Source organism: Heterodontus francisci, chromosome 6, assembly GCF_036365525.1.
Source record: "Heterodontus francisci isolate sHetFra1 chromosome 6, sHetFra1.hap1, whole genome shotgun sequence".
Taxonomy (NCBI): Eukaryota; Metazoa; Chordata; class Chondrichthyes; order Heterodontiformes; family Heterodontidae; genus Heterodontus; species Heterodontus francisci.
Genome location: NC_090376.1, coordinates 68,656,080 through 68,673,226, shown reverse-complemented (window position 1 = coordinate 68,673,226; position 17,147 = coordinate 68,656,080). Strand labels below are relative to the sequence as shown.

The following is a 17,147-nucleotide window of genomic DNA, read 5'->3' as shown; positions in this document are numbered from 1 at the left end:
ATCAAATTCACACCATCACCCAGAATTTCTATATGCAACCGGATCATTCCAGGGATCAGCTGTGGATCTAGGTGTTATCTCGCAGTTGCCAGCTCATCACACCATCAGGCAGGTCACGAATGCCATATTCAGGAGGGCGGAGGACCACATCCACTTGGACATGGATGGGCCTACACAGGCATAGAGGGCATTGGGTTTCGTCTCCGTCGCTGGATTCCCTCAGATGCAGGGCATCATCGATTGTACGCAGTAACCAGCCAATGAGATCCATTAACAGGATGGGCTTCCACTCCCTCAATGTCCACTGGTCTGTGACCACAACAGGAGCTTCCTCCATGTGTGCACTTGCTTTCTTGGCAGTTTCCATGACTCTTTCATCCTCCGCCAGGCAAAGCTACTTTAGATCTGCACTCCATCCCCCAAAGTGCATGGATGAATCCAAGGGGACAAAGAAAATCCTTTGAAGAGGTGGCTACTGAGTGCTCTACAGAAACCTCAGACAAAGGCACGGAGGCAATACAAGCAATTCCACCTGCTCAGCAGGCCATCGGGCTTCTGCGACCAGTCTGGTAAAATCCTCGAATATCCTCCTACAAGGGTCTTTGTCATTGTGGTGCTCTGTTGCGCTCTCATAACATGGGCCCCCAGTGAGGTGTAGACCTTGACCGTAAGGCCCCGGAAGGAGACAGGTCATTGGGGGAAGAGCAGGAGGTAGGAGAAGGAGAGGAGGGGGATAACACTGAACAGAGAGGTGCCCCTGCTGCACGATGAGATGGCCTGCTCCTGCCACCCTCCAGGAAGAGAACCTCCCTCCTCTCCTTCACAGCATCATATCCAGGTCAGCATCAATGAAGCAAAGGTCTTCCATGCCCCTAGTGCCAGACCTGTAGCTCCCCTGTGACATCTCACTATCCTCTAGTACAGTGGAAGGTTTTGGCACAAACCATCAATCTCTCCTTTGGGACAACCAGCAGTGTCAGTGATGGCTGCTGTAGGGCATCTCCATGAACCCCACACTTGATCTGACCCACCTCCATTCTCGGCTCCACTGGCTTTAAGTGGACAGGAAATCTGTCTCCATCTCAATTAAGGGCTTACCCATTTGAAAATCTGAATCAGTTTTCCACCGGAGGCGGATTGTAACGAAAATCCAGCCCCAGTTTTGGATAAAAAATTGGTTGAAGGAATGGAAGTAGCAGATACTTGTTCAGAGACTCATGTCAGGTGGCAGGCAGGAGGAAGACTGAGTGGAGTGCTCCAGGAATCCATGCTGGGGCTTACTGTTTCTAGTAATGAGATTAATTACTTGTGTTCAGAAACTCCAACAAAATTTGTACATAAACTGAGGCGGGTGGTGGGGTGGGGGGTTGGTGGTGGATGGGGTCAGTAGGGGAGACACACTAAAGTATTGAGACACTGGCAAAAGTAGTCAGATAAGATCTGCAAATACTGGTAGATAAACTGTTGGCTGAGAAAATTCAATAAGAACAAGTAAAAGTTGCTAAATATGCACATGCCACAGGTACTGTTGATGGCATGGAAATAGTGAAAGATGACGTAGAAAGGGATCTGTGAGTGATAAATTCAGCTCTAAAGTGTCAAGTCACCACAGTACAGCAATAAGCAAAGCAAATAGAATGTTACATTGCTGGGTCAATTAAGTATAAATCAGAAGATGTACTGTGCAGACTACATCTTCAGTTGAATACTATTCAGTTTTGATCACTGAGACATAAGGAGAACATTTAAACTATAGAGGTGGAAAAAAGATCCAATAATTAGGCTGATCCATAGCATCAAATTATTGAGTTGTAAGGAAAGGCAACAGAATCCACAGTCTTGAAGGCAGGTGAACTTATTACAGTACACAAGATATTAAGCAGTGTGGGTGAGGTAAATTTAACTATTTGATTCATAGCAAAGCATGATACTAGAGCAGAGGGCTATCTTAAAATTGATGAAAGGAAAGTTTGATACAAATGTCTGCAAGAACTTCTCAAAGGATGATCAACACTTGGAATGGTTTTCTGGTACTTTAGCAGAAGCAAAAACCCATTCAATAGACAGATGGCATGATGGAATTTATTTACAGATGCATTAGCTAAGATGGATTGAATAGCCTCCCTCTTTGATCTATCCAATAGCCATTGTAATATTGGAGAAGAGGAGCTCTGTGTTTTATATGACTTGGGACTTGTAAGTGTAATTCATTGCACATCCACATTAACTCGACCTTTCAGCAGAGATACATGAACTATTTTGTTTTTCATTAAAACATTTTTGGTGCATACACAATATCAGTACTTAATTAACACAACCAATATACTGTGGTAAAGAACCGTGTCATTTTGAGTTTACTCATGAAAGAAAGATCCAATGTGGCCCACTTGATATAAAAACCTAATGTTATCAGATCATATTACTGAGTCTGGATAAAACTATAATTTGTTTCCTTCCCTATAGTGGAAAGAGAATGTGAATAACCAGCAATGGTTAGAATTAGATTTTTTAAAAACAAATTTTTTTTGGATATTGCTGTCATACTACACTAGTTAGCATGCCAGTCATGTCTTGACACATTGGCTGATTTGATACTTTCTTGAGCAAACCTGATTTATCAGTTAAATGCCAAACCACTTTTGATCTGGAGAAAAGGGTACAAGAAAATTACTGGGTTGGTATCGTTCTGCAAAAAACCTTTTTTAAAAATAGAATAAGGCCAAATTAAAGGCACAGGTCTAAGCGAGGCTGAAAGCATTCTCCACTGGCATGGAGAGAAAAGTGGAGATTGTTCTTGAATTAATTTTACACAATTCCTATTGGCTAATTTATATTCATATCTAGTGTTAATGTTTTCTCCCCAGCACTCCCTTACCCCTTATCAAGTTGGTAATGAGAGATGGTCTAAAGATATAATTTGTGAGATGCTAAGAATACAAATGACAGTGATTGTTGACCTGACAAAAATGTAGTTTCATTATAATTTCTGAGCTAAAATCTGAACATCCATTTGACTTGCAGAGCAGGTTAGAGGAAAGAAGAGTGGGTGGAAGAATTGACAGATGAACCTCGAATGATTTAAATTTCATGAAATAAATCATGAATTTTCATTTTGCTTTGGTTAGCTTGTTATCTTTATTTGATGAAGTATTATAGTTCAGGCAACTGTTCTTATATATTTCTACTTTTAGCCCTCTGCGACATGCACCCAATGAGAGCACTCTTCCTCATTCCCAGGAATCCACCCCCACGACTGAAGTCTAAGAAATGGTTAGTACATTTGTGTCAGTGGGAAAAGTTTGAGCAGTTTAATTGCTTTATTCAGTTCTTTCACTTTTCAGCATCTAATAATTCTCATTGTTGACCAAATTGCATTTTCAAAGTGCAAATGAAAGGGTGCTGTGAATGAGAGTGAGATCAGTACAACATTGGTACAAAACAATAGCTTGATTAATTCATGGCTGGTGCAACTTTAATGAAATCAACTGGACTTACATTTGCACAATAGCAGTTTAATTTTTGGTGCTCTGTTGCAAGTGTTTTTTCCTTTTCAATTTAGTGGTCTTTTTTGCCCCATCCTGTTTTGAACCCAAGTGCCAAGTTTTTCAGATTTCTAATTGATTAGTACTTCTCTAGCTGCATATTCATTTTAAATGTATATTTCTATTCTTAGGAATTTTGCATATATATGAAGCAATTTTTTTTAATGAAATATCTTTTTGTACTGGAAAATTGCAGGTATCCTAACCTACTGATTCAGTTGACACTTTGCATGATAAATTTACCTTCCACAAAAACGTCCATGAAATTAATGATTTGTTGAAAGCTAATTCTACTGTTTTTTTCATTTAAAACTTGTGATGCTGATTCTTCTCTGCATTCATATTTTGAATTCTTCAGTATTAAATTTAATTTCCCCTTTTTCTACCCGAAAATATATAACTTGATAACTTGGTTGGAATTTGGAATGCACTGTCTGAAGAGGTGGTAGAGGCTGTAGCCCTCACAACATTTAAGTATTTAGATGAGCACTTGAAACGCCACAGCATACAAGGCCACAGGTCAAGTGCTGGAAAATGGGATTAGAGTAGTTAGGTGCTTGATGGCCGGCACAGACGTGAAGGGCCTGTTTCTTTGCTGTATAACTCTGACTCTGTGATCTAAATCCTATAAATTGATTCTTTGTCCTTACTGCTTTCTCTACTTGTGTTGTCTGGAGATTTGACCAGTTTGCAACTCAGTCCTGACTTGGAACCATATCACCATTTCTGCACTGTTGCTGGAACTCACGCCCTAACAGCACTATGGATATACCTACAGCATATGGAGGGATTCAAGAAGGCAGCTCACCACCACCTTTCAAGGGCAATTAGGATGGGCAGTAAATGCTGGCCTTGTCAACGATGCTCACACCCTATGAACATTTTAAAAATAATTTGTTTTTATGTCCAAATCATTTATGTTGGTAAGTTCCAAGCAGCAACATCTGTGGTAATCCAACCAGTCCCTTCAATTCCCCCAACACTCTCCATTCAGATGTTGCATTGCAATTCTGCATTAACTGGTCTCCAATGGATTTTAATGTTAGATCATGTCAGAGGCTTCAGAAGTCCAAATAAACCATATCATAGGGAGTTCCGTTATTCAGTATGTCAATTGAGATGGGATAATTTATTTGAAGAAAATACAAATGCTTCTGTGTGGCAGGTTTTCATATAGCTCACATCCCAAAACTTTATCAGGAAATACACTCTGGCAAGTCTAGGGTTCGCACCATTGCTTTCTTGGCACAATGGATTAGTAACTCATTGTTTTAACCACTTGACCTTTTCTCTAGAATCATTGAATGGTTACAGCAGAGAAGGACGCCATTCGGACCATTGTGTATGTACTGGCTCTCTGCAAAAACTGCTCAGCTAGTCCCACTCCCCTGCGCTTTCCTTGTAGCTCTGTAAATATTTCTCTTCAGATTAATTATCCAGTTCCCTTTTGAAAGCTATAATTGAATCTTCCTCCACTCTGTAAGTTCATTTCAGATCCTAACCACATGTTGTGTAAAAATATTTTTCTTCATGTCACCTTTGATTCGTTTGCCATTCATCTTAAATCAGTGTCCTCTGGTTTTCGATCCTTCCACCAACGGGAACGGTTTCTCCCTATCTACTCTATCCAACCCCCTCATAATTTGCACACCTCAAATCTCTCCTGCTCCCCCTCTAAGGAAAAGAATCCCAGCTTCTCCAATCAATCCAAGTAACTGAAGTTGCTCATCCTGGAACCATTCTTGTAAATCTTTTCTGCACCCTCTCTGATGCCCTTACATCTTTCCTAAAGTGTGGTGCTCAAAATTGGAGACAATACTGCAGTTGAGGCAGAACGAGTGTTTGGTAAAGGTTCACCATAACCTCCTTGCTTTGGTACTCTCTGCCCCGATTTATGAAGCCCAGGATTGCTTATGCTTTGATTACGGCTTTCTCAACCTGCCCTGTCTGCACCCCTTTTAGAATTGTATATTTTGTATTATCTCTCCTCATTCTTCCTATCAAACTGTATCACCTCACTGCATTAAATTTCATCTGCCACATGCCCACCCGTTCCATCAGCCTGTCTATATCCTCTTGAAGACTATTACTATCCTCCTCACAGTTCCCAGTGTTTCCAAGTTTTATGTCATCTGCAAAATTGAGAAATTGTGACCTGCACACCCAAGTCTAGGCCATTAATATATATCAAGAAAAGCAGTGGTCCAAGTACTGACCCCTGGAGAAACTAACGTTATACCCATGGCTGGTCCAAAAAACAGCTGTTCACCATTACTGTTTCCCATCAGGCAGACAACTTTGTATCAGTGCTGCTATTGTCCTTTTTATTCCATGGATTTTAATTTTGCTGACAAGCCTGTTACGTGGCACTTTATCAAATGCGTTTTGGAAGTTCATGTACACCACGTCAACTGTATTGCTCTCATCAACCCTGTTACCTCATCAAAAAACTCAATCAAGTTAGTTAAACGCAATTTTCCCTGAACAAATCCCCATGCTGACATTCCTTAATCAATCCACATTTGCTCAAGTGACTGTTAATTTTGTCTGGATTATTGTTTTCTAAAACTTTCCCACCACTGATGTTAAACTGGCTGGCCTATGGTTGCTGGGCATATCCTTACAGCCTTTTTGAACAAGGCTATAACATTTGCAATTCCCCAGTCCTCTTGCACCACCCCTGTATCTAAGAAGGCTTGGAAGATTATGGCCAGTACTTCCACAATTTCCTCCCTTACTTGCCTCAGTATCCTCGGATGCGTCTTAACTGCTCCTGGTGACTTACCAACTTTAAGTACAGCCAGCCTTTCTAATACCTCCTCTTTAGCAATTGTGAGCCCATCCAGTGTCTCAACTACCTTCTCTTTCACTGTGACTTTGGCAGCATCTTCTCCCTCGGTGAAGACAGATGCAAAGTACTCATTTAGTACCTCAGCCGTGCCCTCTGCTTCCATTCACAAATCCCCTCTTTGATTCCTAATCAGCCCCTCCCCTCCTTTTACTATTTAGTTGCTGAGAAATACTCATACTCTCTCTTTGCTTCTTCCCCTCTGAACTTCCTGTATTCAGGCTGGTTCTCACTTGCATTATCAACCTGCCCTCTGGGTAACGGTCTTTTGAGACTTCAGCGGTGGTCATCCTGCCCTTTTGTGAGTCGTCCCAGATAAGGGTCCCATGCTTAGGGTTACGAGCCATGGCCAAAGGCAGAACAAGCGAATTTTCGGTGATGGCGGATGAGCTCGAACTTCGAGGTGCAGCATCCACTTAAAGGTGGAGGATCCTTCGGGAAGAGGACTTGTGCTTCCTTTAAAGTGCACATGAGGAATGCAACGGGAAACCATCTCATGCACTTTGTCCCTAGTCATATTGCTCATTTTTCATGGAAGTTAAAAAGTGGAAGGCTCATACGAGCAACAGAAGAGGAAAGCACAGGACTGTGAGGTGTGGAGAAATGAGCAGAGGATCCACCCTTGTGCCGATCACCACGACTACTACATCTGTCATATGCCCCCTTTTTCTGCTTCATCTTGCTCTCTATCTCTTTTGTCATCCAAGGAGCTCTGGCTCTGTTTGTCCTACCTTTCCCCTTCATGGGAATGGATCTTGACTGTACCTGAACCATTTCCTCTTTAACAAAATAATGGGCTGCCTTTATTGTTTTGCTTGTCAGTGTTTGATTCCAGTTTACCTGGGCCAGATTTGTTCTCACCCCACTGAAATTGACCCTCCTCCAATTAATTATTTTTACTCTTGATTTGCTCCTTGTCCTTTTCCATAGCTAACCTAAACCATATGATACCACGATCTCTATCCCCTAAATGTTTCCCAGCCCCGCACACACGCAAGGAAAAATTATGAACTATATAATCAACTTATGAATTAAAACGGACACTTTTCCTACAAAATAAAATGGAGTTGAGGTCAGGTGACCTTATCCTGTACTGCTAATGCACATGTAAATTGGAAGAACTCTGAGCCACTCTTCATGCCTGGACAAGCCTTGGAGAAGACATAAAACTGTAAACGACCCGTTCTGTGTTGATGGCTAACCAGTTGGGTTAACAATGGTATTGCAGACAAGGTGACTCCAAATTCAAACTCGAGAATGGGTATGGAAAAATTCACTTTATCGAGGTGGAATGAAGATGAGTAACACCCAGACCCCATTGTCTAACAATGGCTTCACCATCAGACACCATTCATGAGAACAATGAGAAAGAAACTCTGGTCACATGACAGAAACAAGGTTTCTGATAAGGAGCTTAATAAATGTATATGCTGGGGAGACAAAGCCAGAAGAAGAGAGAGAGATGCATCTATGCCAATGAAGAGACAGGACCCTGCAGCTTTGAACGACATATAGACAGTGATTCAAGTTTGGGTCTTCAACTCCCTGCCTGGGAAATCATACCAGAACTTTGGCACTGAGCTTTGGCTGGAGTATAACAAAGGTCTGCAGCAGCGCATCCATCTCCCTAAACCTCCCAGGTTTGTCTTCAGTGAACAAGGGAAAGGAATACAGGCCTGCACAGTTTCAAGTCTTCACCCTGGGGCAATGAAAGTTAAACAGAGGAGACTTTTAAACTATCAGACCTAACTACATGTTAACTTTTAATCTCTCTCTTTTCCTGTGTGTGTGTGTATCTGTATGTGTGAGAGAGTGGGTGAGGTTGTGTACATTTTCGGATGTTGTATAATCATTTATCTTTCTTTTAAACTTATGAGAAAACCTGGTATTTGTTTGTTGACCATTAAAATGCTTGGGATAAAACATTTTTTTTAAAAATGCGTTCCTTGGTCAGTTGAGAGCTGAAGGAGGGGAAACCATCCCTATCATTTCCCACCTGTCTAACACACAAAGACTGGAAGCAAAATTAGAGAATCTTGCCTCGGGGTGGCTTCCCGATGTTATCCCACCACTGAGCGATCTTGCTAGAGATGGGGTCTGACCAGCACTGCCTGGTAGCAGTGGATAGCTAATTAGGCGCAATTAAGTTCCCAGTTGGGGTCAAATTAGTGATGCTGCCGGGATCATCTTGATGGTGGATGGGCCGCCCCACTGAGGCCGAAACCTGCCCTCTGCCTGGAGGCGGCCTGGACCAGCGAGTTCCTCTTTAAATTCTACCAACCACCCCCTTCGCCCCCCACCCCGAGTTGCAGGCGCAAGATGGCCACAGCTGTGGCCACAGATTCCGCTCCACACTGGCCTGGCAGCTGTGGCAACACTTATATTTTTACGCTTTTATAACTCTATCTTGAGGCATCCTCGCATTCTCCCACCTGCAGCAGCAGTGCTGCACAGTGGCGCAGTGGTTAGCACCGCAGCCTCACAGCTCCAGCGACCCGGGTTTAATTCTGAGTACTGCCTGTGTGGAGTTTGCAAGTTCTCCCTGTCTCTGCATGGGTTTCCTCCGGGTGCTCCGGTTTCCTCCCACAGCCAAAAGACTTGCAGGTTGATAGGTAAATTGGCCATTATAAATTGCCCCTAGTATAGGTAGGTGGTAGGGGATTATAGGGACAGGTGAGGATGTGGTAGGAATATGGGATTAGAGTAGGATTAGTATATATGGGTGGTTAATGGTCGGCACAGACTCGGTGGGCCGAAGGGCCTGTTTCAGTGCTGTATCTCTAAATCTAAATAAAAAAATCTCTCCCGGTGGGGCTGCCAGACGGACATCGCTGCAGGCCCTCCTATTGGGCCTGCTGGCTCCTTGGTCTGCCTGCAGTCCTGAATTGGACAGGGCTTCCGGAAGCAGCGGCTTAATTGGTCGCCTCTGGGAAGATTGCAGCCGATGTCCCGCCGCAGCCAGTTGTGGGTTGCTGTCCCGTAATTGAGTCCTTTGGCAAAGTCCAGCCCTTGATCCACTCAGACTGTTTTGAGACTTATTCTAAGGGCTACTACAAAATATAATGTATTTATAAATGTTCGGAACAATTATTTTGAATTTGTGTTAATTATATTGCTTTCACATTTTAAAAAATTGTTTTTCTAATTAAAATTCTAGCGCAGGGCAGTAGGTATCTGTTCATCTTTGCTAATGCTGCTCAGTGTTGGGATTATTCTTGACCTCCAAAGGCCTGTGCAACATTCAAATGAATTTTGTGAGCCTCAGATTCATAGATGATGACAAACATGTATACATTTCTTCTTCAGTATCTCACTTACCTATACAGAGCTGTGGGATAGCTAAGTGTGTAAGCTGCCATGAGGTTCTTGTGCTGCAAGTGCTAGAGAAGCTATTTGTGCTGTGCATATTTACCTGAAAATGTACCTGGACATTTTGTGATCTTGTGCAGCTATAAAAAAATCGAATTTTATGTGAGTGAAGGCTTCTTTGAAGATAGCATTCACCGTAGATACTATCTGTGTACAGATATGAATAGTCATTTTTAAGTTGAAACAAAATGCTAAAACTTAATTACATACGGACATACAAATTAGGAGTAGGATTCGGCCACTCGGCCCTTCGAGCCTGCTCCGCCATTCAACAAGATCATGGCTGATCTGATTGTAACCTCGAATCCACATTCCCGCCTACCCCCGATAACCTTTCACCACCTTGCTGATCAATATCTATCTACCTCTGTCTTAAAAATATTCGAAGACTCTCTTCCTCAAAAGGCAGTGGAAGCAGAGTTCCAAAGAGACTCGACCCTCAGAGAAAACAATTTCTCCTTATCTCTGTCTTAAATGGGCATCCCCTTATTTTTAAATAGTGACCCCTAGTTCTAGATTCTCCCACAAGTGGAAACTTCCTTTCCACATCCATCCTGTCAAGACCCCCTCAGAATCTTACGTTTCAATCAAGTCGCCTCTTACTCTTCTAAATTTCAGCAAATGCGAGCCTAGCCTGTCCAATCTTTCCTCGTATGACAGTCCATCCATTCCAGGTATTAGTCTAGTAAACCTTCTCTTTACTGCCTCCAACGCATTTACATCCTTCCTTAAATAAGGAGACCAGTACTGTACACAGTACTCCAGGTGTGGGCCCACCAATACCCTGTACAGCCGTATTCAATCCCCTCGTGATAAACAATAACATTCTATTAGCTTTCCTAATTACGTGCTGTACCCGCATACTAACCTTTTGCGATTCATGCATTAGGACACCCGGATCCCTCTGCAATCTCTCACCATTTAGGTATTTTTTTATTCTTCCTGCCAAAGTGGACAATTTCACATTTTCCCACATTATACTCCATTTGATAGGTCTTTTCCCACTCACTTAACCTATCTATATCCCTTTGTAGCTCCCTTACGTCCTCTTCACAAATTACTTTCCTACCTATCTTGTGTCATCAGCAAATTTAGCAACTATACCTTCGGTCCCTTCATCTAACTAATTTATATAAATTGTAAAAAGTTGAGGCCCCAGCACAGATCCCTGTGGTACACCATTCGTTACATCTTGCCCACCAGAAAATGACCCATTTATGCCTACTCTGTTTCCTGTTAGATAGCCAATCTTCTATCCATGCCAATATATTACCCCCTACACCAAGGAACTTTTATTTTCTGCAATAACCTTTGATGTGGCACCTTATCAAATGCTTTCTGGAAATCTAAGTACAATGCATCCACTGGTTCCCTTAATCCACAGCACATGAAATTCCCTCAAAGAACTCCAATAAATTGGTTAAACATGATTTCCCTTTCACAAATGCATGTTGGCTCTGCCTGATCACCTTCAATTTCTCTAAATGTCCTGTTATAACGTCTTTAATAATAGCTTTTAACATTTTCCTTAAGACAGATGTTAAGCTAACTGGCCTGTAGTTTCCTTTTTTCTGTGTCCTTTTTGAATAAAGGAGTTACATTTGCTATTTTCCAATCTAACGGAACCTTCCCCGAATCTAGGGAATTTTGGAAAATTAAAACTAATGCATCAACTATCTCACTTGCCACTCCTTTTAATACCCAAGGATGAAGTCCATCAGGACCCGGGGACTTGTCAGCCCGCAGCTCCAACAATTTGTTCAGTACCACTTCCCTGGTGATTGCAATTTTCTTGAGTTCCTCCCTCCCTTCCATTTCCTGACATACAGCAAATACTGGGATGTTATTTGTATCCTCAGTAGTGAAGACCGGTGCAAAATATCTGTTCAATTCATCTGTCATCTCCTTATTATCCATTATTAATTCCCCAGACTCACTTTCTGTAGGACCAACGCTCACTTTGTTAACTCTTTGCTTTTTTAAAATATCTATAGAAACCCTTACTGTCTTTATCTAATTTTATCTTCCTTATCAATCTTTTAGTCATTCTTTGTTGTTTTTTGTATTCTGTCCAATCTTCTTACCTGCCACCCATCTTTGCGCAATTATAGGCTTTTTCTTCAAGTTTGATACTATCTTTAGCTGTTTTAGTTAACCACGGATGGCGGGTCCCACCTTCGGAATTTTTCTTTCCCGTTGTAATGCATCTATTCTGTGTATTCTGAAATATCCCCTTAAATGTCTGCCTTTGCATCTCTATTGATCTATCCCTTAACCTGATCCTGTTCACTTTAGCTAGCTCTGCTTTCATGCCCTCATAATTGCCCTTATTTAAGTTTAAAATACTAGTCTTGGATCCACTCTTCTCTCCCTCAAACTGCATGCAAAATTCAATCATATGATCGCTGCTACCTAGGGGCACCTTAACTATGAGGTCATTAATTAATCCTGTCTTGTTGCACAATACCAGGTCTAGTATAGCCTGGTCTGTGGTTGGCTCCAGAATGTATTGTTCCAAGAAATTATCCCGAAAACATTCTATGTACTCCTCATCTAGGCTACCTTTGCCCATCTGATTTTTCCAGTCTATATGTAGGTTAAAATCCCCCATAATTATCACTGTACCTTTCTGACAAGCCATTATTTCTTCCTTTATACCCCATCTTACAGTGTGGTTAATATTAGGTGTCCTGTACTGCACTCTCACAAGTGACTTCTTGCCTTTTTGTTTTCTCATCTCTACCCAAACTGCTTCTACATCCTGGTCTTCTGGACTTAGGTCATCCCTCTCTATTGTGCTAATACCATCATTAATTAATAGAGCTACCCTCCACCTTGTCTTAGCTTCCTGTCCTTCCTAAATGCCATGTACCCTTCAGTATTCAGGTCCTAATCTGTCATCCTGCAGTCATGTCTCTGTAATGGCTATCAGATCGTACTTATTTCTGTTAGCGCTTTCAGTTCATCTGTTTTGTTTCAAATGCTACATGCATTCAGATACAGAGCCTTTAGTTTTGTCCTTTTATTTTCGTAACCTCTAGCCTTATCTGTTGATGTACACTTAGATTTGTACGCTCTGCCCCTTCCTGTTACAGTCTATCATTTCCCATATTAATACCTTTCTCTTTTGACTTGTCTCTACTCCTTGATTTACCATATCTTCCCAAATTTGATCCGTTGCCCCCACTATTCAGTTTAAAACCCTCTCTACTTCCCTCATTAAGCAGCTCGCTAGAACACCGTTCCCAGCACAGTTCAGGTGTAGACCGTCACAACGGTACAGCCACCACTTTCCCCAGTACTGGTGCCAATGCCCCATGAACCGGAACCCACTTCTACCACACCAGTCTTTGAGCCACGCATTAACTTCTCTAATCTTATTTGCCCGATACCAATTTGCACGTGGCTCAGTTAATAATCCAGAGGTTATTATCTTTGAGGCTGTGCTTAATTTGGCGCCTAGTTCCTCATACTGACTATGCTTGTCCTGCTTATGTCGTTGGTATCTACACGGACCACGACAACTGGATCCTCCCCCATCAGCTGTAGGTTCCTCTCCAGCCCTGAGCAAATGTCCCATACCCTGGAAACACAGCCATCTGGACTTTCTCTCTTTGCTGCAGAGAACAGTATCAATCCCCCTAACTATACTGTCCCTTATTACCACTAGATACCTTTTTTCTCCCCCCACTTGAATGGCTTCCTGTACCATGGTGCCATGGTCAGATGCTCATCCACCCTGCAGACCGCACTCTCATCCAAACAAGCTGAAAGAACCTCAGACCTGTTGGACAATCGCAAAGGCTGAGGCTCCTGCACTCCTGCCCTCTGGGTCCCCTTACCTGCCTCAGCTGCAGCCACACACTCCTGTCCCTGACCACTAACCAAATCAGAAGACCCTATCTAAGGAGTGTGACAGCCTCCTGGTACAAAATGTCCAGGTAACTTTCCCCGTCCCTGATCTGTCAGTGTCTGCAGCTCCGACTCCAGTTCAATAACTCTGAGCTGAAGCTCTTCAAGCCGCAAGTGCTTATTGCAGAAGTGTTTGCCCTGAATCACACTGGCATCCAGGAGCTCCCACGTGCTGCAGACGTGACACATCACCTGTCCTGCCATCCTTAATGTGTTTAAATTAACTATTTAAATACTTTATTCAATTCTTTACTTTATTTTCCTTTTTTTATATATTTTATTCAGCTTACCACTAGTTCCTTTCCTATTTTAAATGTTAGAATGAGAATGGACCTTAATCACTTACTCACCAAACAGGTAGCTTCTTCCCAAACCAATCACCTACCTGCTTGCCTGTGATGTTTGATGCTATGTTTGACTGAAATTTAAATTAAAAGCCTACATGTATGCTCACGCCAGCGTCTCTGTTTCCCTGTTCTCACTATTGATTGTGACATCACTCTGGTGTCACTTTTCGATTTTTCCCTGCTCCGCTCCTGCTGCTCCCGCTGTGGTCCTGTCTCTCTCGCTCTGTCTCTCTCGCTCTGTCTCTCTCGCTCTGTCTCTCTCGCTCTGTCTCTCTCGCTCTGTCTCTCTCGCTCTGTCTCTCTCGCTCTGTCTCTCTCGCTCTGTCTCTAGTCTCCGACTTGGGGCTTTTTGTGCGCTTTTTAAACCTCCGCTCCTGACGTGCTCCTCTCTCTTTCTCGCTCTGTCTCCGAGCTAACATTCTGTTAGTTTTCCTCATTGCTTACTGTACCTGCATGCTAACCTTTTGCGATTCATGCACGAGGACACCCAGATCCCTCTGCATCTCCGAGTTCTGCAATCTGTCACCATTTAGATAATATGGTTTTTTTATTCTTCCTGCCAAAATGGACAATTTCACATTTTCCCACATTATACTCCATTTGCCAGATCTTTGCCCACCCTGTTAACCTATCTATATCACTTTGCAGCCTCTTTATGTCCTCTTCACTACTTACTTTTCTACCTATCTGTCGTCAGCAAATTTGGCAACCATACTTTTGGTCCCTTCATCCATGTCATTTATATAAATTGTAAAAAGTTGAGGCCTCAGCTCGTTACATCTTGCCAACTAGAAAATAACCCGTTTATACCTACTGTGTGTTTCCTGTTAGTCAATCTTCTGTCCATTCTAAAATGTTACCCCTTACACCATGAGCTTTTATTTTCTGCAATAACCTATGATGTGACACTTTATTAAATACCTTATGGAACTCTAAGTACAATACATCTACTGGTTCCCCTTTATCCACAGTACATTTTGATTCTTCACATAACGACGATAAATTGGTTAAATATGATTTCCCTTTCACAAAAACATGTTGACTCTGCTGGTTACCTTGAATTTTTCTAAGTGTCCTGCTATAACGTCTTTAATAGCTTCTAACATTTTCCTTAAGACAGATGTTAAGCTAACTGGCCTGTAGTTTCCTGCTTTCTGTCTCACTCCCTTTTTGAATAAAGGAGTTACATTTGCTATTTTCTAATCTAATGGAACCTTCCCCGAATCTAGGGAATTTTGGAAAATTAAAACCAATACATCAACTATCTCACTCTCCATTTCTTTTAGGACCCTAGGATGAAGTCCTTCAGGACCCGGGGACTTTCTTTAGACCTCTGAACAATGTCAGCTCAGCTGATGGGTATACAAACTAGAGTTCCAGCAAGAATTAAGAAATGGACAAAAAATAATCCTTTCTCAAATTAAATTCCGGATCTTTACCCATTTAAGTACAACTTTTTTCTACAAATTTTCAGGTCAAAGAAATTTTTTAGCTTTATTGAGAGCTGTTTGGTGAAGAATTACATGCAGCGACCTTCAACCGAACACCTATTAAAACATCCATTTATCCGTGACCAGCCAAATGAACGGCAAGTTCGAATCCAGCTGAAAGATCATATTGACAGAACAAGGAAGAAGAGAGGAGAAAAAGGTATGCGGTGCAATTTGATGTAATTTCGAAACAATATTTAATATTGATTGTGGGCACCTTGAGTTACCAAGTATAAAATAACTTTATGCATTAGAACATTACTCCTGTTTGACCAGGGCAAGCATTTTAACCTGCACAGTCATGCATATGCATTTGAAATTGTTTCCACAATTATGGAACTCTAAGTACAATATATCTACTGGTTCCCCTTTATCCACAGTACATTTTAATTCTTCACATAACGACGATAAATTGGTTAAACATGATTTCCCTTTCACAAAAGCATGTTGACTCTGCTGGTTACCATGAATTTTTCTAAGTGTCCTGCTATAAATTATGGGCGGCACAGTGGCGCAGTGGTTAGTTAGCGCTGCAGGTGTTAGCGCCGCAGCCTCACAGCTCCAGCGACCCGGGTTCAATTCTGGGTACTGCCTGTGTGGAGTTTGCAAGTTCTCCCTGTGTCTGCGTGGGTTTTCACTGAGTACTCCGGTTTGCTCCCACCACCAAAAGACTTGCAGGTTGATAGCTAAGTTGGCCATTATAAATTGCCCCTAGTATAGGTAGGTGGTAGGAGAATATAGGGACAGGTGGGGATGTGGTAGGAATATGGGATTAGTGTAAGATGAGTAAAAATGGGTGGTTGATGGTCGGCACAGACTCGGTGGGCCAAAGGGCCTGTTTCAGTGCTGTATCTCTAAATAAATAAGAGGGGGCTCTGAGAAATGTAAGAACAGTCATTAGACTCCATTCACAAAAGCTTGCAAACCATCAATTTTAATATATTCTTTATCATCTCATTATGGTCAAACATGAAATAGTGGAATGTAACCCTACAGTATTCACATTGCATTTTGGCAGGTTCACCTAAGGAGTGAACAGTTCTTTTTCATCAAAATGCTCTTCAAATGGCTCTTCTACATTGAAAAGACACTTCTGTTTTCTCTATAAAGCTACCTTTTAGAGTAGCCCATACCTGAAGACAATATAGCTCATTCCTTTACCACTAAGGCATCATCGATCCATACCTTGGAATTATATGGCTGGGATATCTTGTAGTACCCTTGTAGTTAGATAATTGACCTGAGGCAGCAGCATTATAAAGCAGTGATTCATATCTGTGTAATTTGATGCATTTTGCAAGAAGGAGCTAGATGGTGCAGTTTTAAAGGGGGTGCAGAAAGAGATACATACATAAAACTTTGAAGATGGTGGGACAAGATGATACAGCTTTTTTTGGAAAAAAGACGTTCAGGATCCATGGTTTTGTAAATATAATGCAAGAACAGGGAAGTTGTGCTAAATCTTTATAAATTATTGGTTGGGTCTCAGTTTGAGTGTTGTGTTTAGCTTTAGCAAACTACCCTCTGTATCCTGCTACTCTGCCAATTTTCTAATTTTCAATTCCATGGGCTTCAACTTAGGCTAACAGCTTCTTATGAAGGACTTTATCAAATACCTTCTGGGGCGCCTTATAAATAA

The 17,147-nt window shown here is 41.9% G+C and overlaps 1 protein-coding gene across 5 annotated transcripts in view; it reads left to right on the top strand.

Annotated features, from left to right (window-relative positions):
* Positions 1 to 17,147, top strand: part of LOC137371369 (mitogen-activated protein kinase kinase kinase kinase 4) — a 386,728-nt gene that overhangs the window by 242,055 nt on the left and 127,526 nt on the right. For all 5 annotated transcript variants that reach the window (XM_068033852.1, XM_068033851.1, XM_068033850.1 and 2 more), the window contains exons 9-10: positions 3,192 to 3,270; positions 15,493 to 15,668. In XM_068033852.1, the coding sequence (XP_067889953.1) occupies positions 3,192 to 3,270; positions 15,493 to 15,668 (255 nt within the window). The remainder of the gene's footprint in view (positions 1 to 3,191; positions 3,271 to 15,492; positions 15,669 to 17,147) is intronic.